The following is a 26,157-nucleotide window of genomic DNA, read 5'->3' as shown; positions in this document are numbered from 1 at the left end:
TTTACCCGTTCTAATAACTATATATTTGTTTCATGCCATTCCATTTACTCCATGCCAGACATTATTATGAGCCGTCCTCCCCTCAGCAGCCTCCACTGTTGTGTATGTAGAACCAGCCATATATACTGTACTGTATTATATGGGTCACAGCATCATCCAGTATAGTCTACACTATAGTTCTGATATGAAATAAAACATTGCCAAGAGTTTGACATATTTATTCTTAGCAGGAAAACAAACCAACAGGGACATGAAGCCATGGCCACCGCCTACTAGTGAGATAAACCCATTTAGTACTGAGGGGCCTTGAGCCGTGGTTTAAATAATTCAAACGTTTTTGACAAACCTGTAAGGCAAAGGCCAAAAAAAGGGCTCCCTCTCCTGGTCAGGCAGCACTCACAGTAGGAAACAAACTAGGAAACAAACTCACTCTCTGAAGATTATTTGAAGGCTTCAACAGTATGATGACATGTTAACTAAACATTGGAATACAATTTCTAGTCATTTGCACTCATGCAAAGATAATGTCCCTCTCCTTACTATCTGAAGAACAAGTGCCTAAAGTCCCTTTCAAGTGATCCAGTACCTTTCCTTACTTCTACAGCTAATGTATTGATCCTGAATCAAAGGGAAATTATGATACTCCAGTCTCACTGATTGGGCGAAAAATTCAGTGTAGTTTATCCCCCCCCCCCATTATTTGAACGTTCTTTGTTCTAGAAATGGGCGGTATAATAATGCTTCTGGTTAGATATCATTGGCTTACGCCGGAGGGAAAAAATCTTAACCTGTCTGATAGGTCCATCTTGTTGGCGGGAGGGAGAACGTTCGAAGTTTGAACATTTCAAACGTTACGAGCAAAGGAAAAACAAGCGCCCGTTAGAGGTTGCAAATATTAGGGACAGAAAGTGAATAACGTTTACGGATCTAAAAACTAGCTAGATAAATTTGTCAGAGGCTCAGAAAATTCAAGTTATCAAGCTTCAGGAACAGAATACAGCAGAAGCATGTCTGAACCATTGAAGGTAAGATGGCTAACACGTTCATATTGTCGATACGATAGACTACAAACACGATGTAACGTTACACACTTTCATGCAAAATACATTTCTTTCCATTTTTAAATTTTCGTGGCTTTTTTTAATGACTTACTACATTTTATCTAGCTGGTAAGTGGTAGTTAGCTAGGTAACTATGATCCTCCGACTGTGGTGCTGCTTTTATTGACCAACAATGTGAACTTTTTAACTTTTCTTTAACTAGGCAAGTCAATTAAGAACAGTAACAACAAGCAAAATGTGTAGGCTACAGGTGGTGCTTTTTTTATGGGGCGCACGCATAAAAACAGTATAAAACTGTTTTAGACAATTTGCCATGTTTATATCCTTGTAGGCAATGTAGCAATGTCACAGATCATTTTAGAGGAACCCCCCCCCCCTCAAATACTCGCCTGAGTAATCGAATACTAACGTCCATTTGGATGAGTGGTCATCTCTCCATAAGACCTAATGTTACTTAAATTAAGCCAACAACTAAAGGAGAGCTGATGGGTGGGAGGATAATCTTTTTAGCATGTTTTATTTTGCAGTTGTGGCCTTGCATGTAGGGGAAACACTCCCTAGCCTGGCTATGTTGTGCCTACCCCCTTATAAATTTGTTTTATTTCACACAGAGCTTGTTTGAGAACAAGGCGGTAGAGAAGACCAAGAAGGACCCTAACCGCCTGTCGGTGGAAAGGATATACCAGAAAAAGACTCAGCTGGAGCACATTCTGCTACGTCCAGACACCTACATTGGCTCTGTGGAGACTGTCACACAGGTAACTAGTGCCATGCTACCTTATCAAACAAGTACCACACTGTCAATATTCTCCCTGAAAACTCAGAGCCCTGTTTGTTTAGAGTCATACACGCATTTGATTGTGGGGCAGGGGTGTCAAATTAGAGTAAAATATAAGCAGACAATGCTTATCTTTAGAACACAAACAATGGTTGCTGTTTCCTGTTTATTGTTAGAATTGTCACCAACGCATACTCACTTTCCTCTCCAGCAATTGTGGGTGTTTGATGAGGATGTTGGAATGAACTGTCGAGATGTGACCTTTGTACCAGGTCTCTACAAGATCTTTGATGAGATCCTTGGTGAGTGAACTCCTATTAAATGAGTAATGTTACTGTATTCATTTCACGGATGGTGTATTGTACGGTTAAACCTTCACCATATGAAAATCCCTTACAAAATTGTGAAGTGCCTATTCTCCGATTTCCCTTCTAACCACAGTGAATGCTGCCGATAACAAGCAAAGAGATAAAACCATGACCTGCATTAAAGTAAACATTGACGCGTGAGTATTCTCGTATATTAAACATGACACTGTTTAATATGAATCCTGAAGTGATGGCGGCTGTCCTATGAAATGGAAACTTTCAAGTGTATTATACCATGCTGTATATGTCACTATTGGGCTATACAAAATTGTTTAACAGTTGAAGGACATGCATCTGGTGTAGTAGAAACAATTATTGGTACACATGATTGTCTACTTAAAAATATAATTATTTCCACTTATGTTCATTTTTCTGTTCACTGTAATGGGGAATCCTGTCTTGTGCTAAAAATGCATGTAGCAACTTCTGTGGCTTTAATGAAAGGGGAGCAGTCATTCTCCCCTGATGGCAGTAGTCAGGATTTGGTTCAATCACGGTGAATCAATTCATGTGAATCCAAATAATTTGTCAAACAGTAGTTTTCCTTTTGGATTATGTGGCTGCAAAACTTGTTCTGTAGATAGATACTTCAGGTTGATATGAGCATTACATTTATGGTACATTGCAACTCAATAGATTCTTGTCAGCACACAAAGTAAACACTACTAAGGTAAGTTAAATATGACAACTAGAAAAGGTCAATTTCCTGAAGAAAATGTGCTTGCTTCAGCTCAAATTTGTATGGTAGTGGGGGGTTAAATGTAGAATTCAAGCTGAATGGAAGTAGTCAGTTATATGCTTGATTACATTAGTGCTTTTTATTTTTTTTAACTAGGCAAGTCAGTTGAGAACAAATTCTTATTTTCAATGACAGCCTAGGAACAGTGTGTTAACTGCCTTGTTCAGGGGCAGAACAACAGATTTTTACTTTGTTAGGTCTGGGATTCGATCTTGCCACCTTTCGGTTACGAGTCCAACGCTCTAACCACTAGGCTACCTACTGCCCCAATTGTTAGTTTTTTTTCCCATCAATTGTTACATAAATTATAAAGAATGCCAGCACTATGCCTCTGAAATTAACTGTGCCTAAAACTCTTCTACTCTTTCAATGGTGCTATCCAACTCCTGACACCATTGTAGTTAATATGGGGGGGTACCCTGACCAGGGCTCAAACTGAGGTCCCTTGTGTTAGTCATTCCAAAACCATTATACCAAAAGGCTAAAATCTCTTGGTAAGGTCTTGTACTAGGGTTGCTTTAGTATTTTCTTTTACAAGGGGTCACGTGTTTTATTGGCTCGCTCGTCTCAATTTTCAGAACATGACATTTGTTAAACAGTTAATGAACTTTGTATGGCCTTACTGTAAGTGACCTGAGCTTGTGCTTGGTGTTTTTCAGTGAGAACAACTCCATCAGTGTGTGGAACAATGGGAAGGGCATCCCTGTGGTGGAGCACAAGGTGGAGAAGGTCTATGTGCCAGCTCTCATCTTCGGACAGCTCCTCACCTCCAGTAACTATGACGACGACCAGAAGAAAGTCACCGGTAAGACTTAATGAAATCAGACAGTTATTGTCACTCGTTATTTACTCTCCAAGAAAAAGTGTACTCTCATTCCAATAGAGGAGTCTTGCATATTTTAAGAACATGTTATTGTACTCCATCTTTAGGTGGACGCAACGGCTATGGTGCCAAGCTTTGCAACATCTTCAGCAACAAGTTCACCGTGGAGACGGCCTGCAAGGAGTCCAAGAAAACCTTCAAGCAGGTTGGTCAAACTACCAACGGCACCTTACAATACACATCAATTTCTTGGAAGTCTGCTCAGGCTTGTGACGATGTATCCTATTACCAAAGTCTTAATTCTAATTGTTGTTACCTGTTCTCTTTGTGCCCCTGCAGACGTGGTACGACAACATGGGGCGGGCTGGGGAGCACAAGATCAGGCCGTTTGACGGCGACGAGTTCACGTGTATCACCTTCCAGCCGGACCTGTCCAAGTTCAAGATGCAGAACCTGGACAAGGACACGGTGGCCATCATGACCCGACGGGCTTACGATATCGCCGGTGCCACCAAGGGAGTCCGCGTGTTCCTCAATGGCAAGAGGCTACCCGTAAGTGCAGGCTAACCTAGTGGTAAACTAGGCGCGATTGCCACACTATTACTCTGCGCCATAGTGACTTTAACAATAGGATAACATCTGTTAAAGGACAATCTGACCATACTGACGTCTCCAAATGTATTCCTTTGACGGTTGAAATGCTGTTGGACTGCAATGTTTGTCGGTTTTTTATTACCAACATCTCTCTGTCCCTCCAGGTGACGAGTTTCCGGAGCTACGTGGACCTGTACCTGAAGGACAAGGTGGATGAGTTGGGCTCACCCCTCATTGTGGTCCATGAGGTGGTGAGTGAGCGCTGGGAGGTGTGCCTCACAATGAGCGAGAAGGGCTTCCAGCAAGTCAGCTTTGTCAACAGCATCGCCACCACCAAGGTAAAAAGGACAGTGGTCTAAGGGGCATGTGGTTTTGTTGTGATGTGTGTGTACAATGTTGGGTTTTGGATTGAGCTGCGGTATGGAAGATGAATGCAACCGTGAATGTACTCTAACTGGATAATATTGTTTTGGATTTTAATGTTACGGCTTACCAACCACTTGGTTTTATTACCGGAGTCATTTTCTATTTTTGGCTTCAATATGTCACCATCTTGGTTCCTTTTCCACAAGTCATAATCTTAAAATAGTATGCATAACAAATATGTGGGACTACTATACATGGTTTCTGACTGTTCCTGTTCTTTGGCCCCAGGGTGGGAGACATGCTGACTACGTGGCAGACCAGGTGACTTCCAAGATCATTGAAGTTGTCAAGAAGAAGAACAAGGCTGGCGTGGTCGTCAAGCCTTTCCAGGTATATTTGACATTTAGCAGACGTTTTTTTTAATCCAAAGTGACTTAGCCGTGCGTGAATACATTTTTAGGGCTCTCGAGTGGCGTAGCGGTCTAAGGCGCCACTACAGACCCTGGTTCGATTCCAGGCTCTTACAACCGGTCGTGATTGGGCGGCGCACAATTGGCCCGGCGTCGTTAGGGTTTGACTGGGTAGGGCGTCATTGTAAAATAAGATTATTTTATTTTAACTGACTTGCCTACTTAACCTTTATTTAAGTTAAAAATATAATTGTGTATGTGTGGTCCCGGGAATCGAACCCACTATTGCCAGGGTCTACCTAAGCTAAGAAAAAAAGGACCAGGTACCCCACCAAAGTGACCCAGTCTCCCTGAGATGCCATATTTGCAGATCAAAGATGAAAATGTCATGGACAATACAGTTGTATAACATGACTATTTTAATGAGATTGTACTTTGTCCACCTCTCCCCAGGTGAAGAACCACATGTGGATTTTTGTCAACTGCCTGATCGAGAACCCTACCTTTGACTCCCAGACCAAGGAGAACATGACCCTGCAGCAGAAGAGCTTCGGTTCCACCTGCCCCCTCAGTGACAAGTTTATCAAACAGGTAAACAAGGCCTAGCCTTAAGTTCATTGTTCCTTCTCTCCGTAGAAAGTCCATTGACACTTGATACAAAATATCATACTCTTGTTTGGATTGAATCATTTTGTACATGTCTTATTGTCTGTCAACCAGGCCAACTCCTGTGGGATAGTGGAGAGCATCATGAACTGGGTGAAGTTCAAGGCCCAGACGCAGCTCAACAAGAAGTGCTCTGCCGTCAAGCACAACAAGATCAAGGGAGTGCCCAAACTGGACGACGCCAACGACGCAGGTAAATCACATTCGTTATGATATGCATTTTAGTCTAGTCTGTCACGATTTCACTTAAGAGGTTAGGCCTTAGTTCACTTCTAGTTACTTATAATCTACAGTTTTAAAACAAATCAATCAACTTGTTGATCTAGTAAACTTTTACACTTAGTAATGATGTCATACGATTCAAAAATAGTGAAGTTGCTGTGTTTCTCTACAACCAGGTGGTAAGAACTCCAACGGCTGCACTCTGATCCTGACGGAGGGAGACTCGGCCAAGACTCTGGCCGTGTCTGGTCTGGGCGTGGTGGGCAGAGACCGCTACGGAGTCTTCCCTCTCAGGGGAAAAATGCTCAACGTGCGGGAAGCCACTCACAAGCAGGTCAGAACAGGCATAAATATTTTTTTGAAGTTGATCACTAGATAGATATCTCTAAGGCTCTGCTGGGCATAATTGGGAATGCAATTGATAATGACTTTATTATCGCTATGGGGAATTTTTTTTTGTTCTGTGTTGAATCACATCAAATGTATTTGTCACATACACATGGTTAGCAGATGTTAATTCGAGTGTAGTGAAATGCTTGTGCTTCTAGTTCCGACAATGCAGTAATAACCAACGAGTAATCAATCTAACCTAACAATTCCAAAACTACTACCTTATACACACAAGTGTAAAGGGATAAAGAATATGTACATAAAGATATATGAATGAGTGAATCGATCCTCACCATATGTTTTACAAAGGGCCTCAACCTCTAGAATGTTAGGCATCTGCTGTGGTCGTCCACTATTGAACTAGTTGTTAATAGTTTGATCCCTGTGTGTATCCTGTGTCAGATCATGGATAATGCTGAGATCAACAACGTCATCAAGATCCTGGGGCTGCAATACAAGAAGAACTACAGCGACCCAGAATCCCTCAAGTCCTTGCGTTACGGCAAACTCATGATCATGACCGATCAGGTCTGCACTGTCTACTGGCAATTTCTCTGTGGAATTTAGAGCTTTTTGTCTGTGAACTAATATATTTGTGTAGCTCATTGGAATGTTTTGTTTTTAACTGTAACCTTTATTTAGTCATGAAGTCCTATTGATTGAGATACTTTTCTCATGGTGACTTAGCCAGTAAAGCAGCTCTACTCCTAGAACGGAAATAATAATTTATCTTAATGGCCCTAGTCAGAGTAGACCAGTTGTCTCACTGACAGAACATTCCTCAGATCATTGATGCTCTCCTGTGTGGTTGTTTGACAGGACCTGGATGGCTCTCACATCAAGGGGTTGCTTATCAACTTCATCCACCACAACTGGCCCTCACTGCTACGCCACAACTTCCTGGAGGAGTTCATCACCCCCATCATCAAGGTACATGGTACAGTCCAGTTGAGACTGACGGTTGCTGTTTTGGGCACTGTGATACTTCAGGGCAACTCCCCATAGTGAACATCAATTTTTAATCCAGCTATATTAAATACAGCCATGTCGACAACGTAGAAGCTTGCTTGTACAGTTTCCTGAACTAGTCTTTACATGCAACGCCAGTGCCATCTGTTGGTGACATTTCATAACTAACAAATGCATACTGTATTTATATTATAGTTTTACAGTAGCAAGCATTTTGAGGTTTTTGCAAATATAGAGATCGGTTAATATTAACAAGTATAGCAAAGAGTCAAATGTCAATTTTTGAATTCTTCCAGGCCACTAACAAGAAGCAGGAGCTGTCCTTTTACAGCATCCCAGAGTTCAACGAGTGGAAGGACTTACAGCCCAACATCAAATCTTGGAAAATAAAATACTACAAAGGTTTGTGCCCTGTGGTAGTGAAGCTGAACATGTAAGCAGCCACTTCGTATTTTTCCCATACCTGCCCCAAATCTTAAGGTGTATTTTATTTTTTACCATAACCCCCTCCCCATATATTTAGATGTTCTTCTAACATCACCACCTGTATCTATCCAGGTTTGGGTACTAGCACTTCGAAGGAAGCAAAGGAGTACTTCTCTGACATGCGGAGACATCGCATTCCCTTCAAGTACGCTGGACCTGTCGACGACGAGGCAATTACCCTGGTACGTTGGCCATTCACCCTAATTTGAATCCCTGTATAAAGGTTGAATGAAAAGAAATGGACTCCCATGACCAAACCAAGATCTTTCTCAATCAGCAGATCTTTATATTTTGATTGGAGAATCTTTCGCCGTCTATAACCACCTTTTTATGCGAGAAGTCATGCCGTATAAAAACATGTTTACCTCACGTTGTTTTGACGGAAACATGACTTGTCGGTACAATTACATAAATGTGGGAAGACAATTTGTTCGGTCGACAACATGGTAGAATCTTTTTGTGTATGTAAAATGAATTATGTGACAATTCCAGCGGAAACTGCAAATGCATAAAATAAACTATTTCAAGGTAAATGAGTCACGTGATCATATGTTCATGTTGTAGTACAACTTAGCAAGAGTTTACGGGCATATGAAATAAAATTATCTTCATGCATATTTCCAGTAAATATTGAGGGGGGGGGCATATAACCTGCCTGTCCAATTGATCACTGAACTGCTGTCTAGAACATGCAGAAATGACAAATAAAATGCGCCGAAACCAATAGGTAGGGCTGTAACCAATGGTTATGGATAATCTTTCTTTGTGGAACAAATGGCTGACTGAAGACCGGACGGCCGGGCATTCGTGTCGTTGAGTCCCTTTCTGTTGTAACGTGGACTACAATGTGATGACTTTGTTGCGCCTTGCTGAAACAAGCAAGTTGATGTAGCAAACAACTATTTGGTTGTCTAGGCCAGGGTTTCCCAAACTGTCCTGGGTGCCTCGCTGGGTTAACTTTTTTTTAAATGTTCTTTTTGCCCAGGTACTACACAGCTGACTCAAATAACCAACTCATCAACAAGCTTTGATTATTTGTATCCGATGTGTGTAGTGCTAGGGCAAAAACCATAGGGCCCCCTCCCTGGGTGGACAAAGGACATAGTTTGGGAAACCCTGGTCCTGCAGCAGCACATGCAGTCAGGAGAGAGAAATGTATGTTCCGTGGCCAGTTTATGTACACCACCCCATTCACAAAATTGGTTTGCTTCTACAGGCATGGAGTCACTTGGCGTGCCGTATGAGTCAAGCAGACTGGCATCGATCTGTCGCCAATTGGCTTGAAACCTAGCTTATGATTCCTATAGTGGTAGTTTCATCATCTGTGATTGAGTCTTCCCCTTTTTTCTCCCTAGGCCTTTAGCAAGAAAAAGATTGAGGAACGTAAAGAGTGGCTGACCAGCTTCATGGTCAACAGACGCCAGCGCAGGGAGCACAACCTGCCTGAGGTAAATCACTGGTGACCTTTGACCCTTTAGACAGCCCAACTATAGAAATGGAATTGGTAGAACAGATATTCCCAGTCAAGTCTGCTCCGTGATGGGTGGCTCATTCTAGTAATTATATTTTTATGAGCCTAGTCATACCACCTTCTGTCTTTTTGTGTTCCAGGAGTATCTGTATGGTCAAGCCACAAAGTCCCTGTCCTACAATGATTTTGTCAACAAGGAGCTTGTGATGTTCTCTAACTCAGACAACGAGAGGTCCCTCCCCTGCCTGGTCGATGGTCAGTGGTGGAAAGGGGGTTATTTCAAGTTGACCTTAAACAGTACCTGTTAAAGAGGGTAGTGCCTGCTGCAAAAAATGTATTTAAAAGAATTGTATGTTTTTTGTGCAAACCAACCTTTTTTTGTTGCAACTGTTTGTTGGTTTTACAGTGCACCAGCCAAAGTTCTTCGCTATAAACAGTTACTTAGTTCATCCAGGAAATATATAAATCTATACCACTTGAAACATTAACTATATAGACTTGAACTATCATTACTGTTATTTATTGAATAATTACCTACTATATTTAATTATTACTCGATTAAAGTAACGATTAACTCATTAGGAATTTTGGGCACCACAGGAATAGTTCTTTAACGAGTTACTACCTCCCAACTTCAACTCTAAAGATATTATAAATATCTCTTACATCAATAAGTCAGTTATTAATTAATACCTCGTCAGCCTCTTCTCTGTCATTGTGACCACGAAGCGCACCGTGGTAACTGCGTAAATCTGCACGAACCCTAACCTAATTGATGAATCAGCGATACACAAATTGCCTTAGTAAATAAATAACTAATCACACACTCACACTGTATAGGTTATTGATTACTAACAATGTGATAAAGTCCCTAGTGGACTAACCCAACAGAAAAGGGCTGGTGAAAGATAAAGAGCAGGAGAGTGGGAGAGCGAGCACTTATCGTACATGCATTTAGAAACTATGCTCACCGTAAATATGAATATTTGGCACCCTAACAACCGCTCATTTGGATTAGAAATGCAACCTGTATTTACGCTTAGATGTCTTTCTCTGTCTCTGAAACCACTCGGTCTGTCTACGAGAAGTAGTTCGATGCAAGTCTCTGGGTGTCCACCAAAGGTCACAATGTCCTTAGTTGTGGGCTTCTTTGTCTTGAATGTTTGTTGGAAGGATACTGTTCTTCCCTAGTGTCTTGGTCAATTGTCCTAGACTCCTTCACATGCAGAGCTGCAGACGGTGCATGTTTTAGTCTTCACCTTCTCTAGTTGAGTTTCAGTCTTACCATTTTCTGGTCTTTCTGGTAGTTTTAACCACTTCAACCTGTGGACTGTTCTCTGGTCTATTTAAATTCTCAGCTAGTCCTATTAAGCCTTCTGGCCGTGGAGGGCAGTTCCATCAAGTAGGCACGAACTCTGACCTCATTATGGGTGTGGTTTAGTGTGCAACAGACCTGAAAAACCATTCTCATTAGACTGAACTCAAATTTCTATCTTTTCAAACCGTTTCATCATTCTTCATATTGTATGAACATCCTATAGGGTGGAAACATTACAGCTAAGTTACAGTATTTCTGATACTTTTAATGACATCACAAAATATACATTAATTTGCCATATTCCACCCCTCATCATCGGATGTTGAAATATATTGTCCCTGTCTTTTTATGAAGTTTTGGCAAGAGTTTCTCTACACACAGCACATTCCTTTGTTCAATATTGCAGGGCGTGAGAGAGTTTACAACTGGCATTAAGTCCTAAAACGTTGTCATGACAACTAGGAGAGCTAAATACACACAATCAACTGATATACTGTTGTCTCCCAGGTCTGAAGCCGGGCCAGAGGAAGGTGCTGTTCAGCTGCTTCAAGAGGAATGACAAGCGGGAGGTGAAGGTGGCTCAGCTGGCTGGTTCCGTGGCCGAGATGTCAGCCTATCACCATGGAGAGGTGAGACCCAGTGAACTGTGGAGTGACAACTTTCAATATCCCTCGACTCAATTTGTTGGTTTCTATTTTGTTTATTGTTGGATCGGTATTGTAGTACTCATAAGGGTATTCATAAGTGACCATTTTTCTAACATACCATGGTAAAAGACTATTACAACATGTAGACTAGTTTGTCTTCAACCTCTTTCAGAATGGACTGTCATCCTCTGTATCTCTCTGTCAGGGCTCTCTCATGATGACCATCGTTGGCTTGGCCCAGAACTTTGTGGGCAGCAACAACTTGAACCTGCTGCAGCCTCAGGGTCAGTTTGGCACACGGCTGCACGGTGGCAAGGACTCTGCCAGCCCCCGTTACATCTTCACCATGCTCAGGTCAGCGCCACAACGTGCTCTGGATATGCCACTCCCTGTTATGATGCAGCGTACTTGGTTCTGTGAAGTTTCTTGGCGACGACTACATAGACATGAAGCTTTTAGAATCGCCTCCATTCGATGTGACTTGCCTAAGCGGCCGCTGCGGTCTTAACGATACATAGACGAAGGGCTTAGGAGGTCACTTCAATTCCAGAGATTGACATTAGCACAGTTTCGACCACTGTGTTCGCCAGGCTGCCGTGTTTGTCAGTGACGTAAGACTACTCTCTCCCCCCTAAAGCCCCCTGGCCCGTCTACTCTTCCCTGCGGTGGACGACAACCTGCTGAAGTATAACTATGACGACAACCAACGTGTGGAGCCTGAGTGGTACATCCCCATTATCCCCACCGTGCTAGTGAACGGCGCCGACGGCATCGGCACGGGCTGGGCAAGCCGCATCCCCAACTTCGACGTCCGCGAGATCGTCAATAACATCCACCGCATGCTGAACGGGGAGGAGCCGCTGCCTTTGGTGAGGGGAGATTCATTAAAGGCCTATATAAATGGGAGCTAGGAGTTGGGATGGGTTTAAGATCGAATGCCCTTTATGCGTTCAGAATGTGTACAGGACGAGTCAATCAAGGCCTAATCCATACTCAGTATTTCTTTTGGATGTGAAATCTAGATAAAATATGTTTTAGTGACTGTTCCTTTGCAGGTTTGGGATTGGCCCATAGTTTCAGATCCAGTTATAGTTTATTGACGTTTTGTTACAATCAAGTTCCCAATCAAACCTTTCCTTCTCAAGGATTTAAACGGAAACAAAATGACTTGTTCTGTTCAGGTCCCCGGCTACAAGGGTTTCAAAGGCACCATTGACCAACTGATGACGAATCAGTACATGAACAGTGGAGAGGTGGCCATCATCGACAGCACCACCATTGAGATCTCTGAGCTACCCGTCAAGACATGGACACAGGTTGGTACATAGTTTTATACCCTGGTCTTGGGTAGATCAGTTGGGTGGTTTATCTTTACTTGATAGAATTCTGTCAAGTCACTGTCCTGCTATATGAATATACAGTAGCATAGTAGTGCCTTGGATCCATAAGAACAATGGTTAGAATCTAGTTATCTGTTTGCCCTTTGCAAACGGAAAACGTAAATCTTGTTCTTATTTGACAAGTTCAGGTTATACCTCTGTTTCATAAACATGTCCACCTACTGAACACAACCCAGGTAAATTCTCCACGTCTTCCCCTCTCCCTCAGACCTACAAGGAGAACGTGCTGGAGCCCATGTTGAACGGCACAGAGAAGGTCCAGGCCCTCATCACCGACTACAGGGAGTACCACACGGACACCACGGTGCGCTTCGTGGTCACAATGACAGAGGAGAGGCTGAGGGAGGCCGAGGCGGCTGGCCTGCACAAGGTCTTCAAGCTGCAGCAGTCCCTCACTTGCAACTCAATGGTAATGATCACCCTACCCCAAACATGCTACTACTCCCTCGAATAATGTTTAGTCCCACCGTATAATTAATTATTGACTTCTGGCTCCATTTTGTAATGATTGTTTTAATTTGTCTTAAATTGAAACTCTGAAGGGTACTACTCATTCCCCAGAAATATAGTACTGCAACAAGACCGTAGACAAGCAGAACATTCAATGTGATGTTTTATATCTATCAGAATAACCTCTCTCCTTGCCCCTCAGGTGCTGTTTGACCATGTGGGCAGCCTGAAGAAGTATGAGTTGGTGCAAGATGTGCTGAAGGATTTCTTTGAGTTAAGGATGAAGTACTACGTTCTGAGAAAGGACTGGCTGGCTGGCATGCTGGGGGCAGAGAGTGCCAAGCTCACCAACCAGGCCCGGTTCATCTTGGAGAAGATTGAGGGAACCCTGATCATCGGTAGGTATCAGCGCTGTCTCCTTCCCCTGACAATTATTTTTGCTTACCTATAGGGTAAGATCTGCAAACATCCAACAGTTGATTCTGTGTTCAAGTCCACACACACAATGCTCTTGTATTTTCATTCACCCTCAGATTGGCATAGGCAATGCAATGTTAGCTGTTGTACTATTTCTGTGAATTTCATGAAAAGCCCATGCCACTGGTTGGGTGACATTTTGTTTCTTGCTTTTTTTTAAAGGTAGCCATTGTATGTCTGTCTCGCCCTTTCTCCAGAGAACAAGCCAAAGAAACAGCTGATCCTCATGTTGACGGAAATGGGCTACGACTCCGACCCCGTCAAGGCCTGGAAAGGGGCTCAGGAGAAGGACACGGTAGTTAATTTCATTCCCCAATATCTGACCATACTCCTAATTTGTTTGTCTTGTTTTTCTTTTATCATATAATCCAACATCCAACCCACAGTTATGATATCATGAGCGTACATGGTAGCTTTAACCCAGGAAAGTAAGTTGACTTTATTTGTCTCCCCTATTGAAGACTGTGGAGGAAACGGGGGATGATGAGGACAAAGAGGAAGACACCACTGGGCCAGACTACAACTACCTGTTAAACATGCCTATGTGGTACCTCACCAAGGAGAAGAAAGAGGAGCTGTGCAAACAGAGGGATGCCAAGGTCATTTGTGAACTAATGTTTCATTTTGGTTTTATAAATGGGTTTGTAGCATCGTGAGTCTGTAGTTCAAGTCAACTACAAAATCCAGAATGCAATGCTCTTTATGGGCTGGCTAGGTAGCAAGCAAACATGGCTACACAGTAATACCAAAGACAATATTGGTATCTAAAGTAGCTAGTTAGTGCAGTTTAGGCAATTTTACAGCTATTAATTTAAGAGTCTAGCATCTCACCATGTTCAACCTGCAGATCGATGTTCCTCCGAGTGGAGTTCGACACTCGTAACGGCAGATACTTTTGAGGAGATGGGGAGACGTTGCCCATGCTACGTCAATGGGCCACGCAGTGCATTATGGGACAATGAGTTCTCTCCAGAGTGAAGGGGAGGCTATTGGGTGCTAGCTCAAAACAATATTGATAGATGTGAGATAATTAACTTGCTATCTGTAGTATCGTATAGCTTTGGAATCGTGACATTGCGTACTCTAGGAAAATAGGCACATTTCTCAACATATACATTGACTTTGAGGGGGCTCGCATGGCGACTAGTTTAGCAGCCACGTGACTCAGCATGATGTTATACGTTCCTTCATTCATTGGATTCCTATCTCCTTCCTTTAATATCTCTGGCAATGGTACCATGCAATGCACCCTGGATTAAAGCCCTCCTTTAAATGGCACATTTCTCGAGTTGGGAATGCTGCAAAACAATTATCAATAGCTCATTGGAAAGAAGACAACCTCCAGAGTTATGAAATCTGACATGTATCATAGACTTTTTCGCAGTCTAACAGTCATGTTCCTGTTAACTTCCAGTGTAGTGAGCGACTTTATCACAGTGTGAATTTCTGCCTGCTTTAACGCCAATAACTGAACCATGAAATCACCCAGGGAATCGATAGAACATCACTGATGCACTAAATTTGCCGTAACTTCGCTCCTCTCATGCAGCTGACCGAACTGAATACAGTGAAGATGAAGGCCCCAGCTGATCTCTGGAAGGAGGACCTCGCTGCCTTCACTGAGGAGCTGGAGGTAATATGACATGACCAATCACGTCATTCTGTAGCATTGTCTTTCCTGTAACATTCTGTTATAACGGCGCCACTCATTCTATAACATTTTGTCATTCCCTAACGACACTATTCATCGGATGCTTCTCCGTCAGTTGGTCTCATCGTGGCCGTCGTTATGAATGTTCTATGGACCTCCGGAGTCATATTGGTGCAAATTACAGATGGCTTGGAAATATGAGGGCCGTGCTAAAGTTGGCAAATAATTAGTAGGAAAGAAATGTTCCGTCATTGTCGTCAAATTTACTTTATAGAGGTCAATGTTGCCGTTAGCTAGCGAAGTCAGTGCTGTCCCCTGAATCTTTGCTTGCTAGCTAAAGTTATATTCCATCTTGTCAATCTGGCGAAATCACAATGATAGCAGAAGTTTTTCCTACTAATTGTCATCGTGTTTCCAAGCCTCAGACAAATAATCAGCGCTCATTGAGTAGAATGCTCAGTCCTAAATCGGCCATAAAAGGAACATTCAAAACAATAGTGACGAAACGTGCAACCCATGAATAGTCATTCATTCCATAAGAACAAGTATAATTCTATAACGTTCTGTTATTTCCTAACACCTGGGTCAAGTAATCATCACTGTCACGTAATATATTTGACTCTGGGTTTTCTTCCACAGCGTGTGGAGGAGAAGGATCGGCAGAGCGCCAGCATTCCCGTGGTGAAGGGAAAGGCTGGCAAGGGCAAGGTGAAGCTGGAGACCATGCCCACGCCTCAGGGACGCCGCGTCATCCCACGCATTACCAGCACCATGAAGGTTGAGGCCACCAGGAAGGCCATTGTCAAGAAAGGCAAAAAGGTCGGTGCCTCTTCTGGAACCTTTTTGTGTTAAACCGTAACTAGACTACAATAATCATTTTTTAGATTTTATGTAGTTCACTGGTAAAGAAACTTGTTGGAGATGGTAATTGACTATTACTTTTATTTATTTTATATATATATATATATATATATATATATATAATTCAATTTTGATATTTGTCTGTTTTTAGGGTGAGGAAGTGGTGATGAAGATGGAGTTTGATGAGGATGGAGGAGAGAACGGAGAGCCGTCTGCTGCTGAGGAGATTAGCCTGGGAGCACGACTGACCAAGACACTTAAAGCACCAGCCAAGAACAAAGGTGAGGATAATGATTTGATTTGACCAGAATCATCCCCCATTGGCCGCTTCCAGTAGAGGTGTAGTGACATGTTTTGGGGATTTATTTTGTATGCTAGAAAGTTTAACACAAGTATTTACATTTATTATATCGATCAGGGGTGTTGAACATACATGTTCAACCAGGCCCGCGGGTGGTTTCAGTAAGACTGTTTCAATGAACCTACATTTAGTCTCTTCACTCTGTCCAGCTTGCGAACAGTCATGGAAATGAAAGCTAGACAGGGTGCATCAAATTCGATAAGTGGTGTATCGAGTAGAGGTCGACCGATTAATCGGAATGGCCGATTTAATTAGGGCCGATTTCATAACAATCGGAAATCTGTCATTTTGGACACCGATTTGGAAGATTTAAACATTTTTACACCTTTCTTTAACTAGGCGAAGTCAGTTAAGAACACATTCTTATTTTCAATGATGGACTTAGGAACGGTGGGTTAACTGCCTTGTTCAGGGGCAGAAAGACAGCTTTTTACCTCTGGGATTCAATACACAAGTATATATTTTTAAACCTGCGTATTTAGTTAATATTGCCTGCTAACATGAATTTCTTTTAACTTGGGAAATTGTCACTTCTCTTGCAACAGAGTCAGGGTATATGCAGCAGTTTGGGCCCCCTGGCTCGTTGCGAACTGTGTGAAGACTATTTCTTCCTAACAAAGAAAGCCAACTTCGCCAAATGGGGGATGATTTAACAAAAGCGTATTTGCGAAAAAAAGCACAATTGTTGCACGACTGTACCTAACCATAAACATTGAAATCAATACACAGAGGTATAATGCAGGTTTAAAAATATTTAGCTAAGAGAAATCCAGGTTAGCAGGCAATATTAACCAGGTGAAATTGTCACTTCTCTTGCGTTCATTCCACGCAGAGTCAGGGTATATGCAACCGTTTGGGCCGCCTGGCTCGTTGCAAACTAATCTTCCAGAAATGTACGTAATTATGACATAACATTGAAGGTTGTGCAATGTAACAGGAATATTTAGACTGGATGCCACCCGTGAGATAAAATACGGAACGGTTCCGGATTTCACAAAGAATAAACGTTTGGTTTTGAAAGTATAGTTTCCAGATTCGACCAGATTAATGACCTAAGGCTCGTATTTCTGTGTGTTATAATTAAGTCTATGATTTGATAGAGCAGTCTGAGTGATGGTCGGCAGCAGCACGCTCGTACGCATTCATTCAAACAGCACTTTCATGCGTTTTGCCAGCAGCTCTTTGCAATGCTTCAAGCATTGAGCTGTTTGACTTCAAGCCAATCAAATCCCGAGATTAGGCTGTTGTAACCCATGTGAAATGGCTAGCTAGTTAGCAGGGTGCGCTAACAGGGTGCTCTAATAGCATTTCAATCGGTGACCTCACTCGCTCTGAGACTTGGAGTAGTGGTTCCCCTTGCTCTGCAAGGGCCGTGGCTTTTGTGGAGCGATGGGTAATGATACTTCGAGGGACAGAAGATATACCGTTACACTGGCAATACTAAAGTGCCTATAAGAATATACAATAGTTAAAGGTATTTGAAATACAAATGGTATAGAGTCCTATAATTCATATAATAACTACAACCTAAAACTTCTTACCTGGGAATATTGAAGACTCATTTTAAAAGGAACCACCAGCTTTCATATGTTCTCATGTTCTGATCAAGGAACTTAGATTTTTTTACATGGCACATATTGCACTTTTACTGTCCAACACTTTGTTTTTGCATTATTTAAACCAAATTGAACACGTTTCAATATTTTATTTGAGGCTAAATTGTATTGATGTATTATATTCAGTTAAAATAAAGTGTTCATTCAGTATTGTTGTAATAGTCATTATTACAAATAAATGTTAAAAATCGGCCGATTTTAATCGGTATCGGCTTTCTTTGGTCCTCCAATAATCGGTATCGGCGTTGAAAAATCATTCGGTCAACCTCTAGTATAGAGGACTACTTTAGCTAATATTGACGTAGAGGAAATAATACATTTTAGGTTCGGCCCTCCAGACCTCTGTAAAGACAATGTGGCCACTAGGGTTTGACACCTGCCATATTATCAATAAAAACAAAGGATATTAAAATACTACTTTTTTTGTACAAATATTGTGTCCATAAGTTTTGTCATTGATGATACTGCCTTGAAAATCGATCATTACAAAGATGTATAAATATACATACAAGGATTTTGAGCATTCCTTCCATTGGCACACTTATCAGGGGAGGGTCACCATATAAAATACACTTATCGTACCATTTTAGTATGTCAGAAATTTGAGGATTCCATTGATAATTTCGTGTCTAAATGGTGTCATTGGTGTTAAATGAAGAGGAAACGTTGGGATATTAGTCATAGCACTTTAGTGAATTCTTTTTTGTAAGGGTTTATGACCTTAGATTTGCGCTTCTGTCGCCTCTTAAGAAAATCCTCAATTTGTCATTGTTACCACTGTTACTACTCCTACTGGTGGCACAATGTTATCATAATAGTGTATATCCCATATTAGTTGGTTTTAGAATGGGAAGTTATACACACATACATTTTAATAACAAATGCCGCCACAATTCAAGAATGTCCTCTGGTAACATACATAATCTGTGATTCACTGACTAACCAAAGCCCCTATTCCCCTGCAGTATCAAAGGCATTGGGCAAACAGACAACCCTGTCGTTCAAGCCCATGGCGGCCAAGAGGAACCCGTGGTCTGACGATTCTGGCTCAGACAGTGAGTTGGTCATTCCACTGGATGTTGACCCAGTGATGCCCAAGGAGAAACCTAAAGGCAAGGCCAAAGGTGAGACACTACCCAGAGGGGAAGAGGCAAAAATTGCTACTTGGTGAATTTGTGAGGCATATAAGACATTGCGAGATGCAGATTAGTAAAACATATGCGCACGGTTCTACCTGCCCCTCACGCTGGCCTGCCTGCTCTCTCTCTTCATTAATGACACTAGTGTGTTTGGTCTATTGCATTTAGAATAGACTTGTTTAGGCTATGGGACTGATGTCGCGGGCATACAGTAGGCTATCTTCGGGCCAGTCTTGCGAGCATGGGCTACTCTTTGTTGCTGAATGGGTGGGGGGGTTTGTCTCATGAAATTACCATAGTTTACCCGGTGTAGAATGTATAGATTACCCGTTTCACATATAATGGTATGTGGCCCATTGAAAGCGCTACGGCATGTTTGTCTGTTAGGGTAGGCGTTTTAACTGCAGACACAACTTTCTCTGGAGGCATTATACTTGTCTGTAAAGCAATGCCCCTTCTGAAGCGGTATTAACCACCATCGGTAGGTGACCAGAACTGTCAATACTAGCCTGCCTGCGCACACCTCTTTCCTTTAAAAAATGTAAAAAGCACTTTAAAGTTATACAGTGGGGAGAACAAGTATTTGATACACTGCAGGTTTTCCTACTCACAAAGCATGTAGAGGTCTGTAATTTTTTAGGTACACTTCAACTGTGAGAGATGGAATCTAAAACAAAAATCCAGAAAATCACATTTGTAGGATTTTTTATTAATTTGCATTTTATTGCATGACATAAGTATTTGATACATCAGAAAAGCAGAACTTAATATTTGGTACAGAAACCTTTGTTTGCAATTACAGAGATCATATGTTTCCTGTAGTTCTTACCAGGTTTGCACACACTGCAGCAGGGATTTTGGCCCACTCCTCCATACAGACCTTCTCCAGATCCTTCAGGTTTCAGGGCTGTCGCTGGGCAATACGGACTTTCAGCTCCCTCCAAAGATTTTCTATTGGGTTCAGGTCTGGAGACTGGCTAGGCCACTCCAGGACCTTGAGATGCTTCTTACAGTGTCACTCCTTAGTTGCCCTGGCTGTGTGTTTCGGGGCGTTGTCATGCTGGAAGACCCAGCCACGACCCATCTTCAATGCTGGTTGTTGTTGGCCAAGATCTCGCGATATATGGCCCCATCCATCCTCCCCTCAATATGGTGCAGTCGTCCTGTCCCCTTTGCAGAAAAGCATCCCCAAAGAATGATGTTTCCACCTCCATGCTTCACGGTTGGGATAGTGTTTTAGATTCCGTCTCTTACAGTTGAATTGTACCTACGATAAAAATGACAGACCTCTACATGCTTTGTAAGTAGGAAACACTGCTGATTTTGCAGGTTATCAAATACTTGTTCTCCCCACTGTATATCGTGACTTACCAAGACATTTTAGTAGAACGAAAGCTAGGCAGACTACCCCGAGCATAATTCTGTGGATTTCTTTTCTTTTTCGTATGTCAGTTTTAAACATTACAATTTGTTTCCCATTTGTCGCATCCCTAGTCTAAACCACCCAAACAGTTCTAAATCGGCAATTGCGTTACCTAGCAGTCACTTATATGCTCATTGGCATCCCATGCTCGCGTGTAATTCATCAAGCCCACCAGGCAATATGACAGTCCCGGTGCCTCAAGTGTTATGTCTGGCTGCTTGTTCTGTTTCATGATTTGGGGGTCTTTGAAGACTCCAGACACTTCCTCTGAGTAATTAGCTGTACTACTCACTTCTGATTAGGCTTGTCTCAGAACTTAGCTTGATTACTTACTGTATGTTGAGGACATTCCCATGTCTCTCGTACTTCCATACAGGAAGCTGTTATTTTGGCACAACCTAACAGTAACATGCTGTCTAACAGTTGCTATTTTTTACAGGAGTAGAAAGGGATGCCTGCCTTTAACAGCATGTGTTGCACTAACTTTATTTAAGGTCTATTTTTTTTCCCCTTTTTCTCCCAAATTTTGTGGTAGTTAGTCTTGTCTCGTCGCTTGCTAAGTTGCTGGGTGGCCTGATTAGTAAGAAAAGAAAAGGTAGCCAGCTAGCCGCACTTTGTGCCTCTGATCAAAAACCTGTATTAACCAACTTTTCAACAAGCTGGGTTTGTGATTAGTGTTCATGCAGTGATAATGCAACAAGTGTTGTCTTTTCCCAAAGCTGCTGTGAATTGCAACCTGTACAGCAGTGAGGATGAGTTCGGCTGTGGGCTGAGCTCCCCCGAGAAGGCAGCGCCCGTTGATGACGACTGCTTTTTCCCCGAGGCCAACGCTGCGATCGATAAAAGCGAGGCAGACTCTCCACCGCCCAAGGCCCCTAAGCCCAAGTGAGTCTATGATGAACAGTATAGTTTAACAGGAATTTTTTGTAGGCCTGGTGACACGGGTGATAATTGTTGGGGGTAATGCAGTGAGTTAAGCCTATGTAAGCAATAGTCTAAACTCTGCACATTTTTATTTAATTGCGAATCCTGACACCAGTCAAACTATCTCTTCATATAGAAAGATGGTGAAAAGCAAATCAGCGACTGTAAGTGAAGCTAAAAGCAAATCCAGCTGTAAGTATATTCCAGACCTTCCCACCCCAATGGCACACTGTGGCAGACAACTAAGGTGATTATTGGACTAGCACAGTTGAAAATGTAATCCAAACTTGTTTCTATGTTCTGCAGCTCAGTCTGATAGCGATGATGCGATGGCCTCTATGCCTGCAGCCAAACCCAAGGCAGCCAAACCCAAGGCAGCTCCCAAGAAACCAGCAGCTCCCAAGAAAACAGCAACCGCCAAGAAGAAGCCTGCAGGTACTATAGAACACCTCTAGCTCTGTACTGATAATACTGCAGTAGTTGTGACATTAGCTTTCTGCTTCAATGAGTAATAAAACGTGTACAGGTAACTGTCAAAATAAAGGAAACACCATCTGTCTTAATAGGGCGTTGGGTCATCAAGACCGCCAGAACAGCATTAATGCACCGTGGCTGGATGCGACACTATTCTTCCATGACAAAGTTCATCATTTGGTGGTGGTGGGAAATGCTGTCTCAGGCGGCTACTCCAGAAACTCCCATAATCGATCAATTTGGTTGAGATCTTGTAACAGACACGACCTTTAAACCAGAGATTCTCAAACTTTTAGGGCCGGTGACCCATTTTGTGATAGCAAATTTTATTAGGGACACCCCCCATACCGGGTCTCGGGCCCTGAGAAGGAACATTTTAAAAGCCTGCTTCTCAGCATCGGCGATAGAATTGTGCAGTTTACAAGCTGTTAGTAATATTCATTTAAAAACGTGTATTTTGAGATCTGGCCTGGGCCCTACTTTGATAGTCCATGCTTTTTAAACCCCCCCCTTATGTTTCTCTGAGACCCCTCTTTTGAAGTCAGAGCTCTTCTAGCCATGGTAGACAAAAGAGTGGGAATTTTTATACATGAACGTAAGCAATGTTCCTTCTAAGCTGCGTGCGTGTGTGGCCGTGCACCACCTCCAGGAAACCACGCAGAAATGCCAGGCAGGCGCAAGAAGTTTTACTTCACTAAGTTCGCCCCGTTACTTTGCAGTATGTTTTTTTTTTTCCTGTGATTAAATCAACATTATCAACTGGGTGGATGGAACCCTGAAAGCTGTGATATATCAGACCGTATACCACGAGTATGACGACATTTATTTATTTTTACTGCTCTAATTATGTTTGTAACCTGTTGAAATATAGCAATAAGGCACCTCTGAGTATGTGTTATATGGCCAATATACAACAGCTAAGGGCTGTATCCAGGCACTCCGCGTTGCGCGTAAGAATAGCCCTTAGCTGTATTATGTTGACCATATACCACACCCCCTCGGGCCTTATTGCTTAATTATATCGGCCCCTTTTCAATACAACAAATGGAACTTTGCAGGATTGAGTCTGTGATTTTGTTGTATGCTGAGCCAGAGCTCGACAGAGTATAATTCTATTGGCAGGGGTAGCCGATGAGCGGTCTTTCAATCAGCTTGTCAGTGAATGTGCTTTTCGGCTCGGAGGTGCACATTTGTTAATATTCTTTGATAGTTAGTGAATTATTAGCCAAATTATAGATAAGTGTATATAGGTCAGAAATTGGGAGTTACTGCTTCCTCCAAGAGCACAAAACGTGTAGGCTACATTTTCAAGTAGTCTTTGAAAAGCCAGTCCGGTAAAAAGTTTAAGTCTTAAAGGAGCAGTTTTGTATTTTGAGACAGGCTTGAATATGCAAATAAGCCAATAGACAGAGGGGTAGCCTACATTGTCTAATTCTCTGTATGGTAATAATAATTCATTGTATTTTGTATAGTAGTTTGTCATACGATGCAATTTACAGTCACCAATTTGGCCTATGGTGTTACAGACCAAGTAAAAGGTCATTCATGTCAAGCCCTTCATAATGTAAAAGAACAAACATTTTTAAGTCTCATGCAATGTAGACCTGCATTGAACTCCACATATAGGCTATATCATAGTAATCTAAAGCCATTTCCATGTGAATGTTATTGGATTTGCACTACATTATGCTCGAATAGGCTATTGGCCACTGTCTTAAATTGTAAGGGTACAGCTTCAATGTTCACTGTAAATGTGCACCAGAAGTTGCACAAAATTCTCACAACATTCAAGTTTCTGCTCGTAGGACCTAAAATTTGCTCAGTGCCCCAAAATAATTAAGAGGGAACATCGAACGTAAGAATGATTGAATGTTAATTAACTTGGGAACCACACCTGTGTGGAAGCACCTGCTTTCAATATAGTTTGTATCCCTCATTTACTGAAGTGTTTCCTTTATTTTGGCAGTTAACTGTATATTTACATGTTGTATATCCTGGATGATGTTATATTGAGGGATTATTCTGAACAGACTCCTAACCCCATCATCCCCTCCAGATGCGAAGCAGCCGTCCATCATGGATGCTCTGTCCAAGCCCACGCCAGCCTCCAAAACCGCCACCAAGAAGATCCCGTCGTTTGACACCAGCGACTCGGAGGGCTCGTCCAATGCCCCATCTAAGGCCGCGCCGGCCAAGCGCAAGGCCCTGGACAGTGACGACTCGGACAGAAGCTCTGATGACCTCATGTCCCGCATCAAGGGCAAGAAGACTACCGTCGCCAGCAAGGTGAGTCCAAACCGTGGCGGTTCTAGCATTGATGTGAGCCAAGTTATTGATAATGCAATGATATCCTGAGACTTTTTACAATTGACATGGTGCTGGAAAATATCGATTTAAGCTTGTTAACCATGAATTCAGGTTTGCACCCTCCCACCATGTCAGATCCCTCACTCTGAAATAAATTCAATTTGGATGTTTTCTTCTTCCTGCATCTCCTTGTAGAAAACAAAAGTGTGGGATGATGATAGCTTCCATATATCAGATGAGGAGGTTGTGGTTCCCAGGAACAAAGCAGTCCGTGCCAAGAAACCCGTCGCTTACATCTTTGACTCTGACTCTGATGAGGACTTTTAGGTTGGCGCATCCTGTTCTCTTATATGGTCAATGTCTCCTGTTATCAAGGATATTACAACTGAAGTCCCTTTTAATGAATCAATGTTTTTATATACTTCACTGCCGCTTGGCCATTTATGGCTTTGCTTTGTAACATTAGAAGTCTTGATTGCTTTTGCACAGAAGACTGGTTATATTAGAATTGTATCATACCTGGAAGAAAACTAAGACTTGTTTAAAAGCTAATAACAAACAACGATGTCCTATGAAGGATTATTCTCACGCATCTTGCAAACTTTGACAAATGTTATGCTGAATAATTTCACTAGTTTTAACTTACATGTTCAGTCTTCGGTTTTCATCTTTTTATTCATGTTCTGTCTTGTCATGTAAATATTTAATTGGATGTCCTTTTTATATTTGTTTTGGGAAATAAAGTAGTTGCTTGTTAACATGTGGTGGTTGTGTTTGTTAGTAATTGGGAGGAGTTCCATGTAAATTTGAAATCACGCAATGCTTAATTAACAGCTTTGGAATTGAACGTTCCCATTTATTTGCTTTGACACATCTCAGTACAGATGTGCTCCTTATCGCAAATGAGCAGAAGTGTATTCGGTGATTTGGAATATTCAACATTGCAGACAGAAATGGAAAGAATAGAGCTGACATGATTCCCTCGTCTCTTACACACATGTTGTGCATGATACATTTCTATCCTGATGTTCTGTAAGGTTCCATCCTCCCGAGCAGGCCCCTGATCAAGTTGAGCTTGGTGGCCTGATTGGGATGGGCATTTCAACAGTTCTACAACTCCTCTCTACAAACTCATTTCAGGTGAATACTGTATTATAAGAACTTTAGTTTGACTAGAATTGGGTATCAATACCCTGTGAAATGAACTCATACCATACTTGCATCAGGGAACATGGATCATCTTTACCTGATACCGTTTGTTCTGATTTGTTATGAATATTTTCATCAATCTAGAACTGCAATATTTTTAAAAAATGTGTTGCCCCCCCCCCAACCATATGGATTGAAAATGCACATTTCAGCCCATATGATATATTGTTATACTTTTGTAGTCATACAAATATATCATAGTGAATTCATAATGTGACTTAATCAACCATTTCATACTTTACACTAAAACATTAGGAACAGGTGTTCCTAATGTTATAGCAGCCCCACTTCAGAGGCAGGATGATGTACATGAGACTTGGGACAGCAGCGGTATGCGGTTCAACTATCAGGAAGGTTTTCCTAATGTTATAGCAGCCCCACTTCAGAGGCAGAATGATGTACATGAGACTTGGGACAGCAGCGGTATGCGGTTCAACTCTCAGGAAGATTTTCCTAATGTTTTGTACATTTACATTTAAGTCATTTAGCAGACGCTCTTATCCAGAGCGACTTACAAATTGTACACAATGTATGTCTATAGTTAATCAGTTTTAGGA

General features: G+C 42.0%; 1 protein-coding gene across 1 annotated transcript; it reads left to right on the top strand.

Annotated features, from left to right (window-relative positions):
* Positions 1 to 832: 832 nt before the first annotated feature.
* top2a (DNA topoisomerase II alpha) lies at positions 833 to 25,149 on the top strand. The gene is made up of 35 exons (XM_029629356.2): positions 833 to 1,025; positions 1,673 to 1,819; positions 2,051 to 2,141; positions 2,281 to 2,344; positions 3,606 to 3,751; positions 3,877 to 3,974; positions 4,109 to 4,321; positions 4,528 to 4,701; positions 5,018 to 5,119; positions 5,593 to 5,730; positions 5,860 to 5,998; positions 6,204 to 6,361; positions 6,820 to 6,945; positions 7,237 to 7,347; positions 7,683 to 7,788; positions 7,945 to 8,054; positions 9,228 to 9,320; positions 9,484 to 9,598; positions 11,169 to 11,290; positions 11,514 to 11,662; positions 11,946 to 12,177; positions 12,490 to 12,624; positions 12,917 to 13,117; positions 13,361 to 13,556; positions 13,833 to 13,930; positions 14,097 to 14,234; positions 15,185 to 15,268; positions 15,926 to 16,105; positions 16,299 to 16,428; positions 19,090 to 19,248; positions 21,406 to 21,571; positions 21,747 to 21,802; positions 21,917 to 22,045; positions 24,141 to 24,370; positions 24,587 to 25,149. Exons 1-35 carry the CDS (start codon positions 1,008 to 1,010, stop codon positions 24,716 to 24,718), a joined length of 4,686 nt encoding a protein of 1,561 aa, XP_029485216.1. The 5' UTR covers positions 833 to 1,007; the 3' UTR covers positions 24,719 to 25,149.
* Positions 25,150 to 26,157: the final 1,008 nt, after the last annotated feature.

The sequence above is a fragment of the Oncorhynchus nerka genome, linkage group LG23 (assembly GCF_034236695.1).
Source record: "Oncorhynchus nerka isolate Pitt River linkage group LG23, Oner_Uvic_2.0, whole genome shotgun sequence".
In the NCBI taxonomy this organism is placed as follows: Eukaryota; Metazoa; Chordata; class Actinopteri; order Salmoniformes; family Salmonidae; genus Oncorhynchus; species Oncorhynchus nerka.
The sequence above is the reverse complement of the archived record's forward strand: the minus strand, read 5'-3'. Positions and strand labels throughout refer to the sequence as shown.